Raw genomic sequence first — 17,504 nt, forward strand, 5'->3', positions numbered from 1 at the left:
GCTCCAGGCTCTTTCTGTCCAACCTCCTTTCCTGTCCATTCATCCTGACAAGGTGGTTCTGAGGACTAGACCTTCTTTCCTGCCCAAGGTTGTTTCGGCCTTTCACATCGGGCAGTCCATCACCCTCCCTTCCTTCTTCCCGCCTCCGCATCCTTCAAAGGATGAAGAGCGGCTCCATCGTCTGGACCCAAAACGTGCGCTTTCATTTTACATGGATCGCACACGCCAGTTCCGGGTGGATGACCAACTGTTTGTTGGCTACGTGGGTGCGAAGAAGGGACGGGCGGTTTGTAAACGAACCATCTCTCGATGGGTCGTCCTCTGCATCAAAGCGTGCTACTCTTTGGCTCGGAAGGAGCCTCCTGTTGGGCTGAGGGCCCATTCCACTCGGGCCACGGCGGCTACTACTGCCCTGGGCCGGGGAGTCCCCTTGCAGGACATTTGCCAGGCGGCTACGTGGGCCTCGCTGCACACCTTTGCGAGGCATTACTGCCTGGACAGTCAAGTCCGGAGGGATGGCTTCTTTGGCCGTTCTGTCCTCCAGGACTTTCTGGTGTAGTTTTGTATTGGTTCGCAGACCCACCACCGGGGTTGGTATTGCTGGGGTATGTATTCTAAGGTAAGGAATCTAACACTAACGTGTTTCTTTCAGATGAACAAGTTACTTACCTTCGGTAACGATATATCTGTAAGAAACATTAGTTAGTGTTAGATTCCTTACCGAACCCACCCATCCTCCCCGTTCTGCGAACTGATACCTAGGGTTAAGGTCATCCCTTTCAGGGCCCTAGTTTGTACATGGCACCAGTGTTGGTTCTCTCATGGCTCTGCGTCTCCTGGCGCGGAAATGCTGTGTGCAAAGAACTGACGTCAGCGCGCGGAGGCGGCGTCTATGTACTCCAGCGACGTCATCACGGCGCACGACGCCGACGACGGACGCGGAGCCGCAGGGGACGCCTGCAGACGACGCCTACCGACGCGCAGGGGTACTGCTACGCAAAAGTTTCCGGATCCAGACTGACGCCTGGGGATATTCTAAGGTAAGGAATCTAACACTAACTAATGTTTCTTACAGATATATCGTTACCGAAGGTAAGTAACTTGTTCTTCCGGACCCAAGTCAGGATCCGATGCAATTCCTCAATGCCATGTTTGGTGTCTACTACAGGGCAATGTACCCGTCTGGTTCACCTGTTGGTCCCACGGGTCCTATGGCGTTTAGTCTGGGTGTTCCCCAGGCTTATGCTCCTGCGCCCTTTATGCCTTTCATGCCGGCTCCAGCACCGCATTGGTATTTTCCGACGCCGTCGACGCCGAATCCATTGACGCCGATTTCTTCGACGCCGGTACCCTCGACTCCAATGCCGAATCCGGTTCGACCTAGAGTTAAGCTGCCTCGCCCGACTTCGGGTTCGACGCCGGCTCCGAATCCAGCCGAGTCGGTCGTGGATCAGTCGGCTTTGTTTAAGGAGAGGTCGAGGCGTGAGGCATAGAGGCTTTTGGAGGAACAGAGGTATCGGGATGAAGAAGTGGAGGAAGGTGAGCTTCAGGAGTCTGAGGATCCTTTTGATGACTTGAGGGAGGCTAGTGGCCTGGAACTGTCTCCTGAGTGGGATTTGGCCTCTACATCTGAAACACCTTCTAGAGATGTGACTCCTTACCATGTGGTGATAAAGAAGGCGGCGGACTTGTTAAACATCACTCTGCTTACTGCTGAGTACAAGTCTAATATTCTGACGGAGGTCCTCCATTCACCTTCCTCTGTAATTGAACCAATGCTGCCATTCAATGACGCTTTGGCTGAGCCAATCTATGAGGTGTGGAAGAAACCTTTGTCAGCCCCTGCTGTTTCGAGGGCGGTTGCGAGGAGATATAGGGTGGCTCCTAATGACCCTGACTTTTTATCAACACACCCCCTGCCTGAAAGTTTAGTTGTACAGGCTGCCTGTTCTAATAAGTCTGCAGGAGCTTTTCCGCAGGTTCCTGGAGCCAAAACCCATACGTGCGAGCACTGCAAAAAGATAGTTCCATTCCACCATGTCGAACGCCATCTTGGCGTCCAATGAAAGGATCGCGGCCGGTTCCCGTAGCAGTGGGACTCGCGCCACCACTCCATGCACCCTGCGGAGATTCAAAGCAGTGCTACGATGTGGCATGAAGCCGGATTGGTCCGGGTGGATCAAGTGGGATAAACACGGCAGGAGCCTGCTCGCCAACACCTTAGCAATAATTTTGGCCTCCGGGTTCAAAAGGGAAATTGGTCTATAAGACGAGCATTCGCTGGGGGGCTTACCAGGTTTCGGTATTGCTACGATAGTTGCCATCCGTTGATCCGGCGGCAGCGTACCCTTCACTCTAGATTCCTCATACATGTTAAGTAGGGGTGTGCTCAGGGATTCTGTCATAATTTTTAGCCATTCAATGGGATCCCGTTGGGGCCCATAGCCTTACCCGGATGGAGGGCGCCGATGGCCAGCTGAATCTCCTCCACCGTAAGGGGTGCATCTATGTCCTTTGACACCTCTGCTGTCAACTCCGGTAGGGGAACGTGTTCAAGGGCAGTCCGGACCTCACCTTCTCCCACCACCGTCTCTGGGTTATACACTTCGGTAAAATAGTCTGCGAGGACTTCCACTATCTCGTCGGGGCGGGTGTGGTTGTTGCCATGTGGGTCTGTGAGTTGTAGGATGTTCTTCCCCCCCCCCCTGTCTCTTGTCCAACCATGCCAACAATTTACTGGCCTTGTCCCCGATGTCATATATCCTATGTTGCGTTGCCGCAATGTCCGACACCGTGGTCCTGCGCATGTGATCAGTGAGGCGGCGCTGATGGACTTGGAGATCATGGAGAGTGTCATCCGAGGGATTAGCCATATGGGCTGTGTTGGCCCTCTCGAGGCCCAATTCTATGTCCAAGGCCTCTTGTCTGTGTGCCTTTTTATGATTCGCAATTACGGCTATGGCCTGACCCCTGAATACTGTCTTGTACCCTTCCCATAAAATAGAGTGGGAGTCCACCGAGGACCGGTTTTCCTCGAAGTAGAGCCGTGTTGCCTTCTTCAGGTCTTTATTGATCTGAGGAACTTTAAGATAGCCAGGGAAGATCGGAAATAACCTGTGTCGTTTCGTGGCCGTGGTAGTAATTGTCAAAGTGAGTGGTGAGTGATCTGAGACCCCCCCGTGGCTGTATACTCGTCTCGGCTACAATAAGATGACCATTAATCAAAGCGAAAAAATTATCTATTCTAGAGAGGCTGTTGTGTGTGGCAGAGTAGTACGTGTATTGCTGCTGGTTAGGGTGTAGAGTACGCCATATGTCCACCAACCCCTGTGCATCCAAAAATGTCTGGAGCCTGTTGGGCCCTTCTATGTGTGTGCGTGGGGGGAAACGGTCTACAGTGGTCGTAAGTGCCATGTTAAAATCCCCACCTATGAGCAGGTCTCCATCAGGGAGGGTCAGCAGGAATTTGCCCAGATCCGGCAAGGCCTCGGAGTGTAGGGCTGGTGGTATGTAAACAGAAACTACGTTCAAAAGTTTCCCCTCCCACTGGCCATGAACTGCCGCAAATCTGCCATGGGCATCGGTTGCTGTAGATTTTACAATAAATTTGGACGACTTCTGCAGGATGCCCGTGCCACGGGACCCCGAAGTGAACTCAGCATGCACTATCATGTGATAGCCTCTCCTATCTAGGGCCTTCGTGGCCGCTCCCGTCAAGTGTGTCTCCTGTAGGAGAATGAGAGCCGGTCCCCGCCTCCTAATCCCCCTTATCCCCTAGACCTCTGACGTTCCAGGACATGACAAGCAGTGGGTTCGTTGTGGTGTGACTATCCGTTGCAGCCATATGAAAAACAGTGATTCGCCATGAAGCCCCCTCGCCGTTGGCGAGGCGGCAAGTAGAGGCAGGTGTAGGGCAGGCGTGACTGTAACTCACAGTTCAATCCTCCAATGCCCCGAGTAGACCAGATGTTCTCAGTTACGTACGACATGCCTAGAAACATAAGTGTGCTTAGAACATGAACCTGCAGGACCAAAAAGTCCCGTAGTGCAAACGTACCCAACTCCCATTCCTCCCCCCTCCCTGCCCCCCTGCTGCACGGACTCAAAACTGCCCGCCCCCCCAACTGAGCAGAGTGCATACCCCATCCCCCAAACAGTGTACTTGCGCGTTGGGGTGAGGGACTCTCCGCAGCCGGCAGTCTCTCATTCACACCCTCGGAGGCCCTTCACCCAGTGTCCAATGGCGGGAAGCGCGTTTGCAGCAATAAAGTCTCATTACAAAAGTAAATATGAAAGTTGTCCAAATGGTCATTGTTCCTCGAACTCTTCCCTGCCGCCTTCTGCTCCCAAAGAGTCACTGTTGTCCGGTCCCCCTCCCGAAGCCTGGGAGTCCCGGCGTTGGCCTCCAGTTCGATCTTTCTTGGAGCGATATGTCCATCTGTGGTTCTGACCCGGTCTCCATCCCTCGAGCCACTCCTGTACGTTTTCAGGGTTGTCGAAGAACCAGGTTTTGTTCTCCGCCACCACCCGTAGTCTCGCAGGGAAGAGCATTGAGTATGGCAGTTCTCTGGACCTCAGTTCTTTTTTCACCTCAAAGAATGTTCGCCGCCGACGGGCGACCTCCGCTGTGTAATCGGGGGAAATGGCAACGGTGGTGTTTTGAATCTTGAGAGGAGGGGAGGTTCTGGCTGCCTGCAAGACTGTGTCCCGGTCACGGAAGTTAAACAAGCGTGCCACTATGGGTCGCGGGGCAGCCCCCGGTTTCGGTTGGCCTCCCGGGACTCGATGGGCCCTTTCCACCGAAAAGAAGTTGGACAGTCCCTTCGGCTTCAGTTCATTCGTTATCAGGCTCTCTACGAAGAGATCCATAGCTTTCACGCCTTCTGATTCCGGCACCCCTATAATGCGGATGTTGTTGCGCCTAGAACGCCCCTCTTGCTCATCCAGCTTCTCCCGGAGCATTCTATTGTCCTGCGCCATCTTCCCCATTTCTCGTTGAAGTTCTGAAACGTCCTCTATAAGAGATTTCGTGACCACCTCCATGCTCTTAACTTTCTCCGACATTTTGTGGAGGTCCGCTCTGAGTAGGGTGACATCCGTGGAGATTCCGCCAACGGCCGTTTGCAGCTGGGCCAGTGCGAGCATGACGTCGTCTAGTGTGGCCTTTTTACCTCCTGGGGAGTCGGCCGTCTTGCCACCCTGCTCCTTCCCTGCTGGGGAAATGGTAGGCTTGTCGGAGGTAAATCGGTCTATACAGGTCTGTGTGACGCCGCCCTTAGGGCCTTTCCCCGCCATGCCGCCGAGTGTCGTGCTCCTTTTGCCCCTACGCTCCAGGATGTGAGGAGCGGTGTGGACCCCCTGTCCAGTCCGGTTCAGCAAAGATCAGGTCCCAGCGACTTTCTTCAGGGGGCGAGAAGCGTCTATTGTCGCCAAATGCGTAGCGACTGTTCCGATCAAGATGATGGCGGGCGCCCACTTCGTTTTCGTCACCCGGACTCTCGGTGCTGCTGGTGACGACCCCAGACACGGTCCGGGCTCCAGAGACTACTCCGTCAAACACCACTCCCTCGATCCGCGCGGACCTCCGCATCCGACTCTCCAGGACGCACTCGGTCTATCGGCTCCTCCGCCACACAAATCGTATTTACCCTGCTACAAAAGGAACAGTCGAGCCGGATTTGCGAGGCCACGTCTTCCCTGAACCAGAACACCTGCAACCCAAGACCATTACTCCCTGATTGCGTCTCTTCAGTTGGTGTAGCTTGGTTTTAGCGGCACAATGATCACAGGACATACATGTTACATTTATAGGATCAACTGTAATGACAAGATGATTGATGGACTGCTTGAATTAATCTCCACCTCTGGCAATTGGATACTATTGCAGTGCACATTTCTTGTATACTTAAATGTCTTTGGTAATGTAGCTGCAAAGAAACCAGAGCTTACTCTATCACTTTCTCGAAATATAGCAGTATGCAGAAGATTTATCCTTGATGCATAATTTTGGACACACCTAGGGTCATCAGGTGCTTGCCTATGGACCAATCATACCGGTTCTTTGAGAACTCCATGCCTCTAGTCTATTTGACATTTCTTTCACAACAAGCTGGTGTTATATGAAGACAACTGGCATATATGCTTTGTGCTCAGTTGTATTCCTGGTTTAAGGCAGAGTGTAAGGTCAGCCATTTTCATGCTATTGGTGATTTTCTAACCCAGTGAGAGAGAGTTAAACAAATCTGAGAGCAACATACTTTCAAATAATTTATAGAAAACCACATTATACCCATCCTGGCCATGGGCTTTTTTGGATTGTTGTACGTAAATTGTATTGTATTGTAATCATATAGTGCTTCCTACCCCTGACGAGGCGTCAAAGCGCTTTTTCGGCGAGTAGCACGCTACTCCGGGACCCATAGAGGATTAGTGTTGAATTAGTATAGTGAAACATACAAGTACATTTTAAGTGGTGGATAGGTTATTCAGTTATTTGGAATGATAGCAGAAGGATAGAGGAGGACAAAGGTTTGTATTTATATAGCGCTTGTTGACTCGCGCTATTCAGGAAGCCTAAAAAGGATTAGTTGTGAATTAATATGGTGAAATATGAAATAATTTCAGTGGTGGATATTAGTCAGTTACTTAGAGTGAGAAGGATAGCAGAGGGATAAAAGGGGAAGAAAGATTTGCATTCATTTAGCACTTGTTATCCCTGATGGGTGTTGAAGTGCTTTTCTGGCGAGTAGCACGCCACTCCAGAACCCATAAAGGATTACTGTTGAAAATTAGTATAGTAAAAATATGAAGTAATTTGAGTAGTTGATATGTTCAGTTATTTGGGTAGTATATTAATATAGTTTAATATGGAATTTGAGAAGTGAACATGTTAGTCTGTTAATTTTGATTGAAAAGGATAGTGGAGGGATAAAAGAGTGAAGCATGGTTTTTTTTCGGTCTTAGCAGTAGGAGGAGGCTTTTGGATGAGTAAAAAGGAGTTTTGGAGGGGAGGAGTCCGAGGGAAGAGTTTAGAAAGGTTTGTTTTAGGTGATCGGTATAGTAAAAAGAGGTGTCAGATGATGCAAGGAGGGGTAGAGTTGGAGAGAGTCTAGAAAGGGTTATTTTGGTGATCATAGTAGTGGTATGGGGTTTTGGATAAATGAGAGAGTGGATGTAGAGGATATATTGATAGATGTATAGGATGAGAGATAGGGTAGTGCATTGGAAGAAGTAGTAGAAGATGTTTGAGATGAATACGAAGGTTGGGCTAGAAGATAAATTTAGCGAAGTATAGGCTGAGAAATAGATTAGTGCATTGAAAATGCTTAATTAGAAGAAAGTGATAAATATATAAATCCATAATTACATTGAAAGCATCTAGATACATGAAGGAGGTAAGTATATGTAGATTAAAGATATTGATAGAGGCACAGGATGAGAAAAAGGGTAGTGCATTGGATATGCTTTTTCAGGAGAAAAGTAAGACACACAGATCCAAGTCCATGGAAGCTACATAAATGCACAATGCAAGTATGTACATGTAGACCAAAGAATTTTTTTTTTCTCTCAACAGCATAAATATTTTACATGTTTATACAAAGTAATACACAAAGATAGGTTCATATCCATAGTAAAAACAAAGGCTTATATATGCTGTAAAATTCTGTTTGCGTATGGTGCTTATGTGGGGAAGAGCCAAATCTTGAATAGTTTTCTGAAGATCAGGTGGTTCTCGGTGGACCTTATGTTGGGGGGGGTTAAGAGTTCCATAGTTTGGCTGCTTAAACTGAGAAGGATGTGCCACCCATTGTTTTTTCTTGTATGGTGGGATTTTGAGGCGAGATGCTCCTTTAGAGCGGAGGTTCCTTTGTTGAATGTGTTTGGTGATTTTATTCCTGATGAAGAGTGGTCCCATTCCATGTATTGCTTTGTGGGTGATAAAAAGAAGCTTGAACATGGATTTTCTGGCAACCGGTAACCAATACATGGCTTTCAAGGCAGGGGAGATGTGGTTTTGTGGTTTGGTATGCAAGAGTAGTCTGGCAGCCGAGTTCTGAATCCGTTTTAGCCTTTTCATGGTCGTTAAAGGTGATCCGTGGTAGAGGCTAATAGCGTAATCGAGTTTAGACAAAACAAGGGAGATGGTAGCTTGGACCTTGTGTGGAAATCCCAAATGAGGGAATATTCGTTGCAGCGTTTTTATAGTAGCAAAGCTTGATCTTGCTAATTTATCCACTTGCGCATTCATCGACAGCTTGGAGTCCATGGTCATTCCGAGGTTTCTTACTTCCTTCAATACTTTAGGCAGTGATCCCAGTTAATCAGGCCATGCAGCAAGTGGGTTGTAATGTTTCCAATCGCCACACATGAGTATTTCAGTTTTTGAAGCATTCAATTTGAGATGGCTCCAAGTCATCTACTGATCCACGGCTCTGAGACAACTGAAAATTGGTGATTTTCCAATGTCTTTACGGCATTCCAGTTGAAGGAGTATTTGCGTGTCATCTGCATAGTTATAGCACGTGAGGTGAAATTTATTCATCAGTACTGGTAATGACTTCATGTAGATGTTGAAAAGCATGGGCGAGATGATAGAACCTTGAGGGACCCCTGCTTTTGTGGAGTACGGTTTGGACGAGAAAGGTGGGGTATGGATGACATTAGCTCTGTTTTGAAAGTATGACGCCGTCCAGTCTAGAGCAGTTCCCTCCATGCCGGCTTCAGAGTCTTTGTTTCAGTGTCATGATCAACCATGTCAAAGGCAGCTGAGAGGTCCAAGAGGTGTACAGCCGCAACCCCGTTGCGGTCAACTATATTCTTTAGGTTATCCCAGATGGCAAGGAGGGCAGATTCAGTACCTCTTCCCGGGCGGAATCCTGTTTGGAAGTCTTAAAGTATGTCATTCTCTTCCAATGAATTGTGACATCTGGGCGAACGCTGCTCTTTCTATGTTTGCCCAGGAAAGGTCCATCACTCTTATAATCTCCTTTATAATTTCCTTTCTCTGTACTGATTCGCCTAGTTAGAGCACTAGATGATTTGGTAGTTTAGGCATTAGTCCAGCATCCACACATTCCCTACCATCCATCAGATTCTGGGGCCTTGCTGTGTAGGTGCTACTTGAACACTTGAAAAAGTTCTCTTTTGCCATTGCTCTCTGAATGACCTGACCACCGCATCACTCAAATGGGAATAGTTGACTAGATACATTAAGTCTTAGATGCAGACATTTATTGGCTTAATTGTTGTTCTAACAAAAGCATTTGTTTGCATGCCAGCTGCTGCTCTCCACTCCTTTTTGATAGAATTTCCAAGTCTTTGTTTTCTCTACTCTTACATGTTTGGAACGTTACAACAATAATTTGCAGCATAGCATGTAATTTACTAAATGAAATCGGTTTTCATTTTTCTTTTTAAAGATGGTGGAACACGGAGGTTTCTATCGTACATCAGATCAAACATGGGTGAAACTTGAAAGAATTCAGTTTGTTGGAGCTTGCAACCCTCCTACAGACCCCGGAAGGAAACCGCTGTCCCATAGGTAATGTCTGCCAGCTATTGCCTCTTTAATGCCATTTACTTAATGACCAAACGCTAACATTTTCAAGTGGAATTTTTTTCTGTTTTCCTACAGGTGTAAAATGCAACCATAACTTTGTTCTTATACACAAATAACAAACCCCAGTGCAAATAGTTTTAAAATTCAAAACCTACAAAGATTCACAACAGAAATTGCAATCATATCTGAGAGACACCGTTAGTGATAGATTCCTTACCTTAGAATAATCCCAGGCGTCAGACTGGATCCGGAAAGTTTTTGCTTAGCAGTACCCCTGCGCGTCGGTAGGTGGCGGTCCGTGTCCAGATCCTGTTGGCCCGGCAGTACCGCCTCTGTTGCCGGCCCTGGAGCCACTGGATCCAGTGCCCTTGGCTCCATCCCAGGCGCCACACGGTACAGCGCCGCTGGCTCCGGCGCTGCCCTTTACTCCGGCCCCAGGTGCGCCCCTGGCTCCGCCACAGATGCCGCACTGGGTGCTGTTTATCCCACCCCTGCGCCGGTTCTCGGACCATTTCGTTTTGACCTGGGATCCGCATTGGGATACGGCTCCGGCTCTGCCCTGTGCCGTTCCGGGTGCCGCTTGCCCCCTCTCCGGCTCTGGCCTTGCCGCCGCAGCCGGCTCCTTCTACTCCTGAGCCGGACGAGTACTGGGACTTCTCAGAGGACCCCCTTGTGCGGCAGTGTGACTCCGAGCAGGATTGGGAGGATGACCTTAGAGATGCAGGTGAACTTGATGTGTCTTCTGACCCTGGGTTTGCCTCCCCTCCGCCTACTATGGAGGAGAAGGGCTTCCTACACTATGGTGCTGCGTCGGGCTGCGGAGGCTCTCCATCTCGACCTCCCTACGGTGGCCCTTAAGACAAACCTCCTTACGGAGGTGCTCCAAACGGCATCTATGTCGCCCGAGCTGCTGCTCCCTTTCAATGAGGTCCTTACCGAAGTCCTCTTGGGCACTTGGTTGCTGCCGGCCTCATGGGCACCGGTGGATAAGAACGTCGCTGGGAGTCATCGCCCGGCGCCTGGTGATCCTGCCTTCTTGACCACTCACCCCACGCCTGAGAGCCTGGTCATTCAGGCATCGACGTCGCAGAGTGCCTTTCCCACGGCTCCGCCGGATAAGGACTCTAAAAAGCTGGACCAATATGGCAAGAGGTTGTTCTCCTCGACCAGCTTGGGGTTGCGGTCGGTTAATACCGCCTGCTTGTTGGGCTGTTAATCCCACGCAGTGTGGGATTCGGTAGCAGAGGTCCTGCCTTAGTGCTCTGAGGAGGTCCAGGCTGTCCTTTCCCAAGTGATTGCGAAGGGTAAGGATGCGCCGAAGTTTGCCATCAGGTGTGGTCTGGACGCAGCTGATTCCTTGGGCAGGGCAATTTCCATGACTGACCTTACTCCTTGGCCAAGAAGGAGCATCCTCTAGGACTGCGTGCCCATTCGACCAGGGCAACTGCAGCCACTACTGCCTTGAGACGCGGCGTTCCTTTGCAGGGCATTTGTCAGGCAGCTATGTGGGCCTTGCTGCACCCTTTTACCAAGCACTACTGCCTTGACAGTCAGGTCCAGAGAGACGGCTTTTTTGGTTGATCTGTGCTCTGTGACTTTCTGGTGTTATCTTGTTCGCAGACCCACCACCGGGGTTGGTATTGCTGGGGTATCTATTCTAAGGTAAGGAATCTATCACTAACGTGTCTCTTTCAGATGCACAAGTTACTACTTGTGTAACGTTAAATCTGTAAGACATTAGTTAGTGATAGATTCCTTACTGCCCCACCCATCCTCCCTGTTCTGCGAACTGATTGCTAGGGTTAAGGTCATCCCTTTCTAGGGCCCTAGTTTTATGCACCAATGGTCAGTATCTTGCATGGCACTGCGTTTCGGCGCGGAAAGTCGTGTGCAGAACTGACGTCAGTGCGCATGGGGGCGCCTAAGTAGTCTCCGAGACGTCATCCCGGCGCATACAACGCCCGTGATGGACGCAGAGCCGCGCAACGCCACCTACTGACCCGCAGGGGTACTGCTAAGCAAAAACTTTCTGTATCCAGTCTGACGCCTGGGGATTATTCTAAAGTAAGGAATCTATCACTAACTAAGGTCTCTTACAGATATATCGTTACACAAGTAGTAACTTGTGCAACAATGTTAGAAAAGGCAAAGGCTTCTAAAACAAAAATAGTGTTCGAGACATATGAGCTGCAGATCCTACATTTAGCAATCGATCGCCACCTGGTGTTGGGCTCGGATGATTGCAGGTTGTTGTTGTCTTCTTGGAAGAAGTCTTTTGTAGTCACTAGATAGGTGACTCCTCCCTTGGACAATACTGCGCATGGTCATAGACTCCATCCTCAGATTGTTTTTTCCCCCACTGGGTTCGGATGAAAGTTTTCCACTCCGGCTAGAAAAACACTTTTTCTTCTTTTTCGAAGCGAGAAACTTCAAACAAACTTCTTTCGACATCGAACAGACTTTCGACATCACCAGCTACATTCCGGTGCGTCGACGCGGGCCGTTGGGTCCATCGGCGCCGTGCGGCCTACGCCTCATGGAAAGAACTCCATTCAAGAGATGCCAGGTATGTCGAGCAAAATTCCCTCATAACGACCATCTCGAGGTTTGCAACCTCTGTCTCTCGCCAGAACACGACACGACGAGTCGACCTGCACAGCATGTGCCTCCTTCCGATCGAAGAAAACAATTCGAGATTGGAGGGCCCGTCGACACGAAATGAGAAGATCAGCACCAGCACCGAAGGCCATCTTTGAAGAGGAGATAGTCGAAGAAGACGTCTCCGAGGGCGAATATCCAATCAAAGATATCTCAGAGGACGAGGCTTCACTCGGCGCAGAGGAGGACTCGCCTGATCATATCGGGGGCAGAGGATTTGGACGCCTCGATACCGTCTCGACAATCTGTGAGTACACGACAGACATTACCCAAACAGAAGGCAACGGTCAGCACTCCGCCCATGGTGCCCAATCGAGATCGACATTTACCCTCTAACGCCCCGCCTTCGGGCCCAGCTCCGAGGAAAGACAATACGCTTTCCGGTGCCTCGGCACCGAAGAAACACCATGTGCCAGTTGCACCTCCTCCATTGGCACCAAAACATCCTTCGACACCGAAGGATTTGTCGGCACCGAACATAAAAATCCCTTCGGCGCCCAAAGACACTTCGGCACCTGTACCATCGGCGCCAAAGACAAAAACTGTACCAAACCCCGAAAGCTTCGACTCCGAAACCTTCTGGTTCAAAAAACAAAGAGGGGAAACCAATTTCCTGTGCCACAGGCCCAGCAAGACCTGTCTCCACGCCGAAACCTCTAATACCGGTGTGAGAAGGTGGCCTGATATGCAGTGCTCACTATTCTAGTGAACACTATGTATCAGTCCAGCAACCCTTATTGATGATTGGTTGTAAGTCAACCTTATAGACCAGCTATCCTAGTAGCGTGGATACGAGCAGTCTAAGGCTAAAGACTCGAGAGGGCGTGTTAAGCCAGCTGTTTACCACACATATACCCCTTGAATACCAAGTGAAAGGACACCACACAAGTGTTATGAAAATAAACAGTGTATTTATTAAAATCACAACAGCCCTGTACTCTTTATGAGGACAGGGTACTAAGCACAACACAAAACTCTTACGAAAATACTTAAGTTAGCACAGTATATACAAATGCCCGAGGGGCACGGAAAACCATATACTCTGAAAGTGGAATGCGAAATTACTAGCAGGTAAGTACAGTACTAATAGGCTTAGGAATCGCTAGGACTTGACTATAGAACCTTCAGATTACTTATAGGAGGCCTAGGGGACTCGGGTGCAGAGTGTGCACTCTCACGCGTGATGCGGGACAAAGTCTATGGTAGCTAGTAATGACAAAGTTAGTGTTCTCGGGCGAACCCGACCTGGTAGGAGGAAAACGAAAGTGGATTCTGACCCTTGGATAGTGAGGCTATGCTGGGGCACCGAAATGCCGAAGTTACCTAGCCCAGGGGCTGCAGCTGCATAGGTCTCAAAAGACGTCGGAAATCCTCGTAGACGGACCAGGAGCCTGGAAGAAAGAAGTTGCTGGCAGGCGACCAGTGAAGAAAGTTCGATGGATCCAAGCCTGGATCGAAGGAAGATGACACCTGAAAGCAGAGGGGACCAAGTTCGAGACTACTAGCCAGTAGTCAGGTGGCACCAGGAGGGCACCGGATGGTAGTCATCTCGACTAGGTGAGTGGGTGACGCTGTGCTCGCAGATCTCACGGACCAGGAGGCGTTGTTGGCGACCAGGATGGAGGAGCGAGCTGTCCCACGATGGATGAAGCTGTCGCTGGACCCAGGATTGGGCAACAAAGCCTTGGCAAATTCAAGCCCACGCGGTGGACTCAAAATGGCGTCTGGAGTGGACCAGGAGGGTCCGGGGTGCCTCTCTTGAAGAAGGAAGCAAGGGCCAGTCTGGAGCAACCAGACCAGCAGCAGTGATGTCGTCGGGCGTCGTGTAGAAGGCCACAAGCCAGCCGGCTAGTAGCCACACAGCGCGGTGAGCACGCAAAAGCAGAAGGGCCCCACGCAGATCGTGGAGATGCTGGAGGGCTGATCTTTGGTGCTGGAGCTGCTCAGGGTTGGGGCTTCTCGGACCCCAAAGCACTCACCAGTGGAGCACACGGTGGGCTTGTTGCAAAGACGTCGTGCAGTCTTGGCGATCGTCGGTCCCTCGAGGTCTCGTCGCACTCACAGGTCTCAGCTTGCTGTAGAGGTGAGTAGAGGTCAGAGGTGCCAGGGAAGCCGGGTCTCGTCGAGCTGGGTCGTCGGATTCGTGAAGAAGGACTTGCAGCAGACCGCAGTGTTCTTTAGGATGGTGCCTGCGGATGCAGGGTGACTACTCCTTAGCCACAAGGGAGAATCTTGAAGAAGAAATCTTGATGTCCTTTCGCAGAAAGTCGAGTCTTGATTCCAAAGATGATCTAATTTGAACAGGGGGCCCGCTCCCATCTTTATACTAAAAAAGGGGGCTGACCCGGTGACTAGGTCCTGCCAATGGGTGGGACTAGGAGGGGGGTGGTTACACCCCTCTGCCATGCCGGACTTTCCCCAGGCCAGGGGCTGGTGTGCCCCTGGAACAGGTTCTGACCGGCCTATGCGTAGTGAGCACCGGGGTGCCACTCAGCAGTCACCTTCCTGTAAAGCCCTGCCTACCCAGGATACACAAAACCATGTCTGGGACGGTGCTAGCACCGCCCCTGACAGGAAACCCTTTGTCCAGGCTCCCCTCGCTGGAAGGACTCCCAGCTGCAGGGGGTCAGACTCGTGTCTGTGGTGGCAGCATCCATTTTGTGGAGCTGAGGCTTGAGTTAACTTTAACCGGGGTTCACAGTTACATACATGTCGTGTCCCTCTAGAAGGGTGGAATGCTAACCCCGTCGCCAGAATTGGCGAGGGGTTAGTATTCCAATTCGTAGGACACCTTACTCGACATGTTTTGATAAAGCAATACCAAAGATAGCATTTAACCGCGAGGATTATAATGCACTTAAGAGTATATGGTATGCGATATCATGGAACAGCTATTAGGACTTGGTTCCGCAAGCTGCAGACAGGCTCAGCTCATGCCAGAGCACCATCTCACACGATTCCAAGCACTCTGCCTTGAGGATTGTTAAGGCCTGCCATAGGAGTGACTGATAGGAATCTGTGCGTCCATTTTAGGGTTAGATATAGGTATACTAGATCTACAGCAAAGGGTGATTACACGACTTTGCCCCAGCTGTCATGCAGCCAGTTGTGTCAAATTTAGGAGGCCAGCCAGGGGTGGCATAATACATGCTTCAGCCCCTGGTAGGCCCTGGGTACACCTATGCCCTGAGTTACAGGGTCTGATAAGGTGGCCCAGTACCAATTGGAAATGTACCTAAGGTACATGGAATCCATTTTACAGAGAGAGCAGTAGGCCTGGGGTCCTGATTGGCAGGATCCCAGGTCGACTATGTCAAAAACCAGCTAAAACACAGGGCAAAAAGTTGGGGGCAACCATAGTCAGGAGGTACCTTCCTACAACCGGTACCGAAGACCCCAGATAAGGCTAAACAACATTCGGCACCTAAAACATCGCCAAAAGACAACAACTCCTCATAAGGCAAAAAGTACTAAACAACCTCTATCGGCTCCGAAAAGATCGACGCCGAAAAAGGTTATAGAAAAGGAAGAACTGTTTAAACCAGATCCTAGACAGACAAAAGTCCATATTAACCCAAAAACTGGACATGTGGAAGCAATCCCTTATAAGAGACCAGCAGACACACCACTTACACCTGTGGTCCCTGCAAAAAAGGACTGTGCAACTTCTCCAATGCACCCTTCCTCTCCTTAACCTTCTTCCTCTCCTGTTGCTCCATATGTAGAACCTATAACTTCTCCTATTCACTTTCCTGCATCATCACACCACACTGATGAGGAGTATGATTTGGGTGGGGGGGATGATGTTCCAGAAACACATACATACCCTTTAGAGGAGGATGGTAACACAGAATACCCTAAGGATGATGAGGATGCATATAATTTTTCACCAAATAATGCACCAGACATCCCTGATCCTCAGTACTACCCAACAAAACCTTCCCCTACAGAGGACAGTATTGGTTTTAATCATTTGTTAAACAGAGCTGCACTTTACCATGGGGTTCCCATGCTCTTTGATGCCATTGAGGAGGACTTCTTGTTAGACACTTTCTAACAGTCTCAAAGGTCTACTCAATTATTACCAATGATTAAGGGAGTCATAAAACATGCTCCAGAGATTTTTAAAGATCCAGTAAGGTGTAGGGTGTTAAATCCTAGAATAGAGAAAAAGTATAGGCCAGCACCAGCTGATCCAGTATACATTAAGGGTCATCTGCCACTAGACTCCTTGGTAGTGTCTAATGCGCGCAAAAGGGGCCAATTCTCAAACTTCTGGAGACACACCCGTGCCTGACAAAGAGTCCAAGATCATTGATGCGTCAGGGAAACAAATTGCTGCACAAGCAACAAACATATGGCGCATAGCAAACAGGCTTTACTCTCACGCTACAACAGGGCCCATTACGATCAACTAGAAAAGTTAATAGAACACCTACCAGATCAACACAAGGATCTAGCAGCAAAACCTTTACAGGAAGGCAAATTAATTTCAAATGCCTCAATTAAATGTGCACTAGATGTAGCTGACACAGCATCCAGAGCAGTGAACACTAGTGTTATTCTCAGGCGTCACGCATGGTTACGCATCTCCGGTTTTAAACCAGAGGTACAAACTACCATTCTAAACCAGCCCTTTCATCAGAACCAATTGTTCGGGCCGGAGGTAGATAATACATTAGAAAAGATGAAGAAAGAGACAGAAACTGCTAAGTCTATGGGGGCGTTACAGTACACCCAAGCTAGAGGTTCTTTTCGCCGCTCCTCTTATAGAGGAGGCTCCAAGCAGACAGGCGCAGACACATGATCTTTTAAAACACACACGCAGACCTCCTCTAAGAGGATTTTTTAGAGGAGGATATAGAGGCAATAACAAGGGAAGAGGTAGAGGTAGTAATAACAACCGCTCCTCTTCCGCTCCTAAACAATGACTTCCCTCTGCCTCCCCTACAGCATTCCACTCCTGTGGGGGGCAGGCTTTCACAGTTCCTACCTGTCTGGAACTACATCACAACAGACAGGTGGATAAGACAAATTATCCAACATGGCTACTGCCTAGAACTCACAGCAACCCACCCAAACATACCACCCAGGCAGCGTCCAATGTCTGCAGAACACATAACTCTGCTTCAACAGGACGTTCTAGCACTCCTACAAAAAGATGCTATTCAAGTAGTTCCATTAGAAGAACAAGGAACAGGAGTCTACTCTTTGTACTTCCTAATTCCAAAGAAAGACGGGACCTTAAGACCAATTCTCGACCTCAGGCCCCTCAATCAGTACATTC

General features: G+C 49.5%; 1 protein-coding gene across 1 annotated transcript in view; it reads left to right on the forward strand.

The window, feature by feature from the left end:
• DYNC1H1 (dynein cytoplasmic 1 heavy chain 1) overlaps positions 1 to 17,504 on the forward strand; it is a 1,654,074-nt gene that overhangs the window by 487,136 nt on the left and 1,149,434 nt on the right. Inside the window, exon 40 of the mRNA XM_086937823.1 lies at positions 9,420 to 9,541. Coding sequence (XP_086793949.1) covers positions 9,420 to 9,541 — 122 coding nt within the window. The remainder of the gene's footprint in view (positions 1 to 9,419; positions 9,542 to 17,504) is intronic.

This window comes from Lissotriton vulgaris, chromosome 9 (genome assembly GCF_964263255.1).
Source record: "Lissotriton vulgaris chromosome 9, aLisVul1.2, whole genome shotgun sequence".
In the NCBI taxonomy this organism is placed as follows: Eukaryota; Metazoa; Chordata; class Amphibia; order Caudata; family Salamandridae; genus Lissotriton; species Lissotriton vulgaris.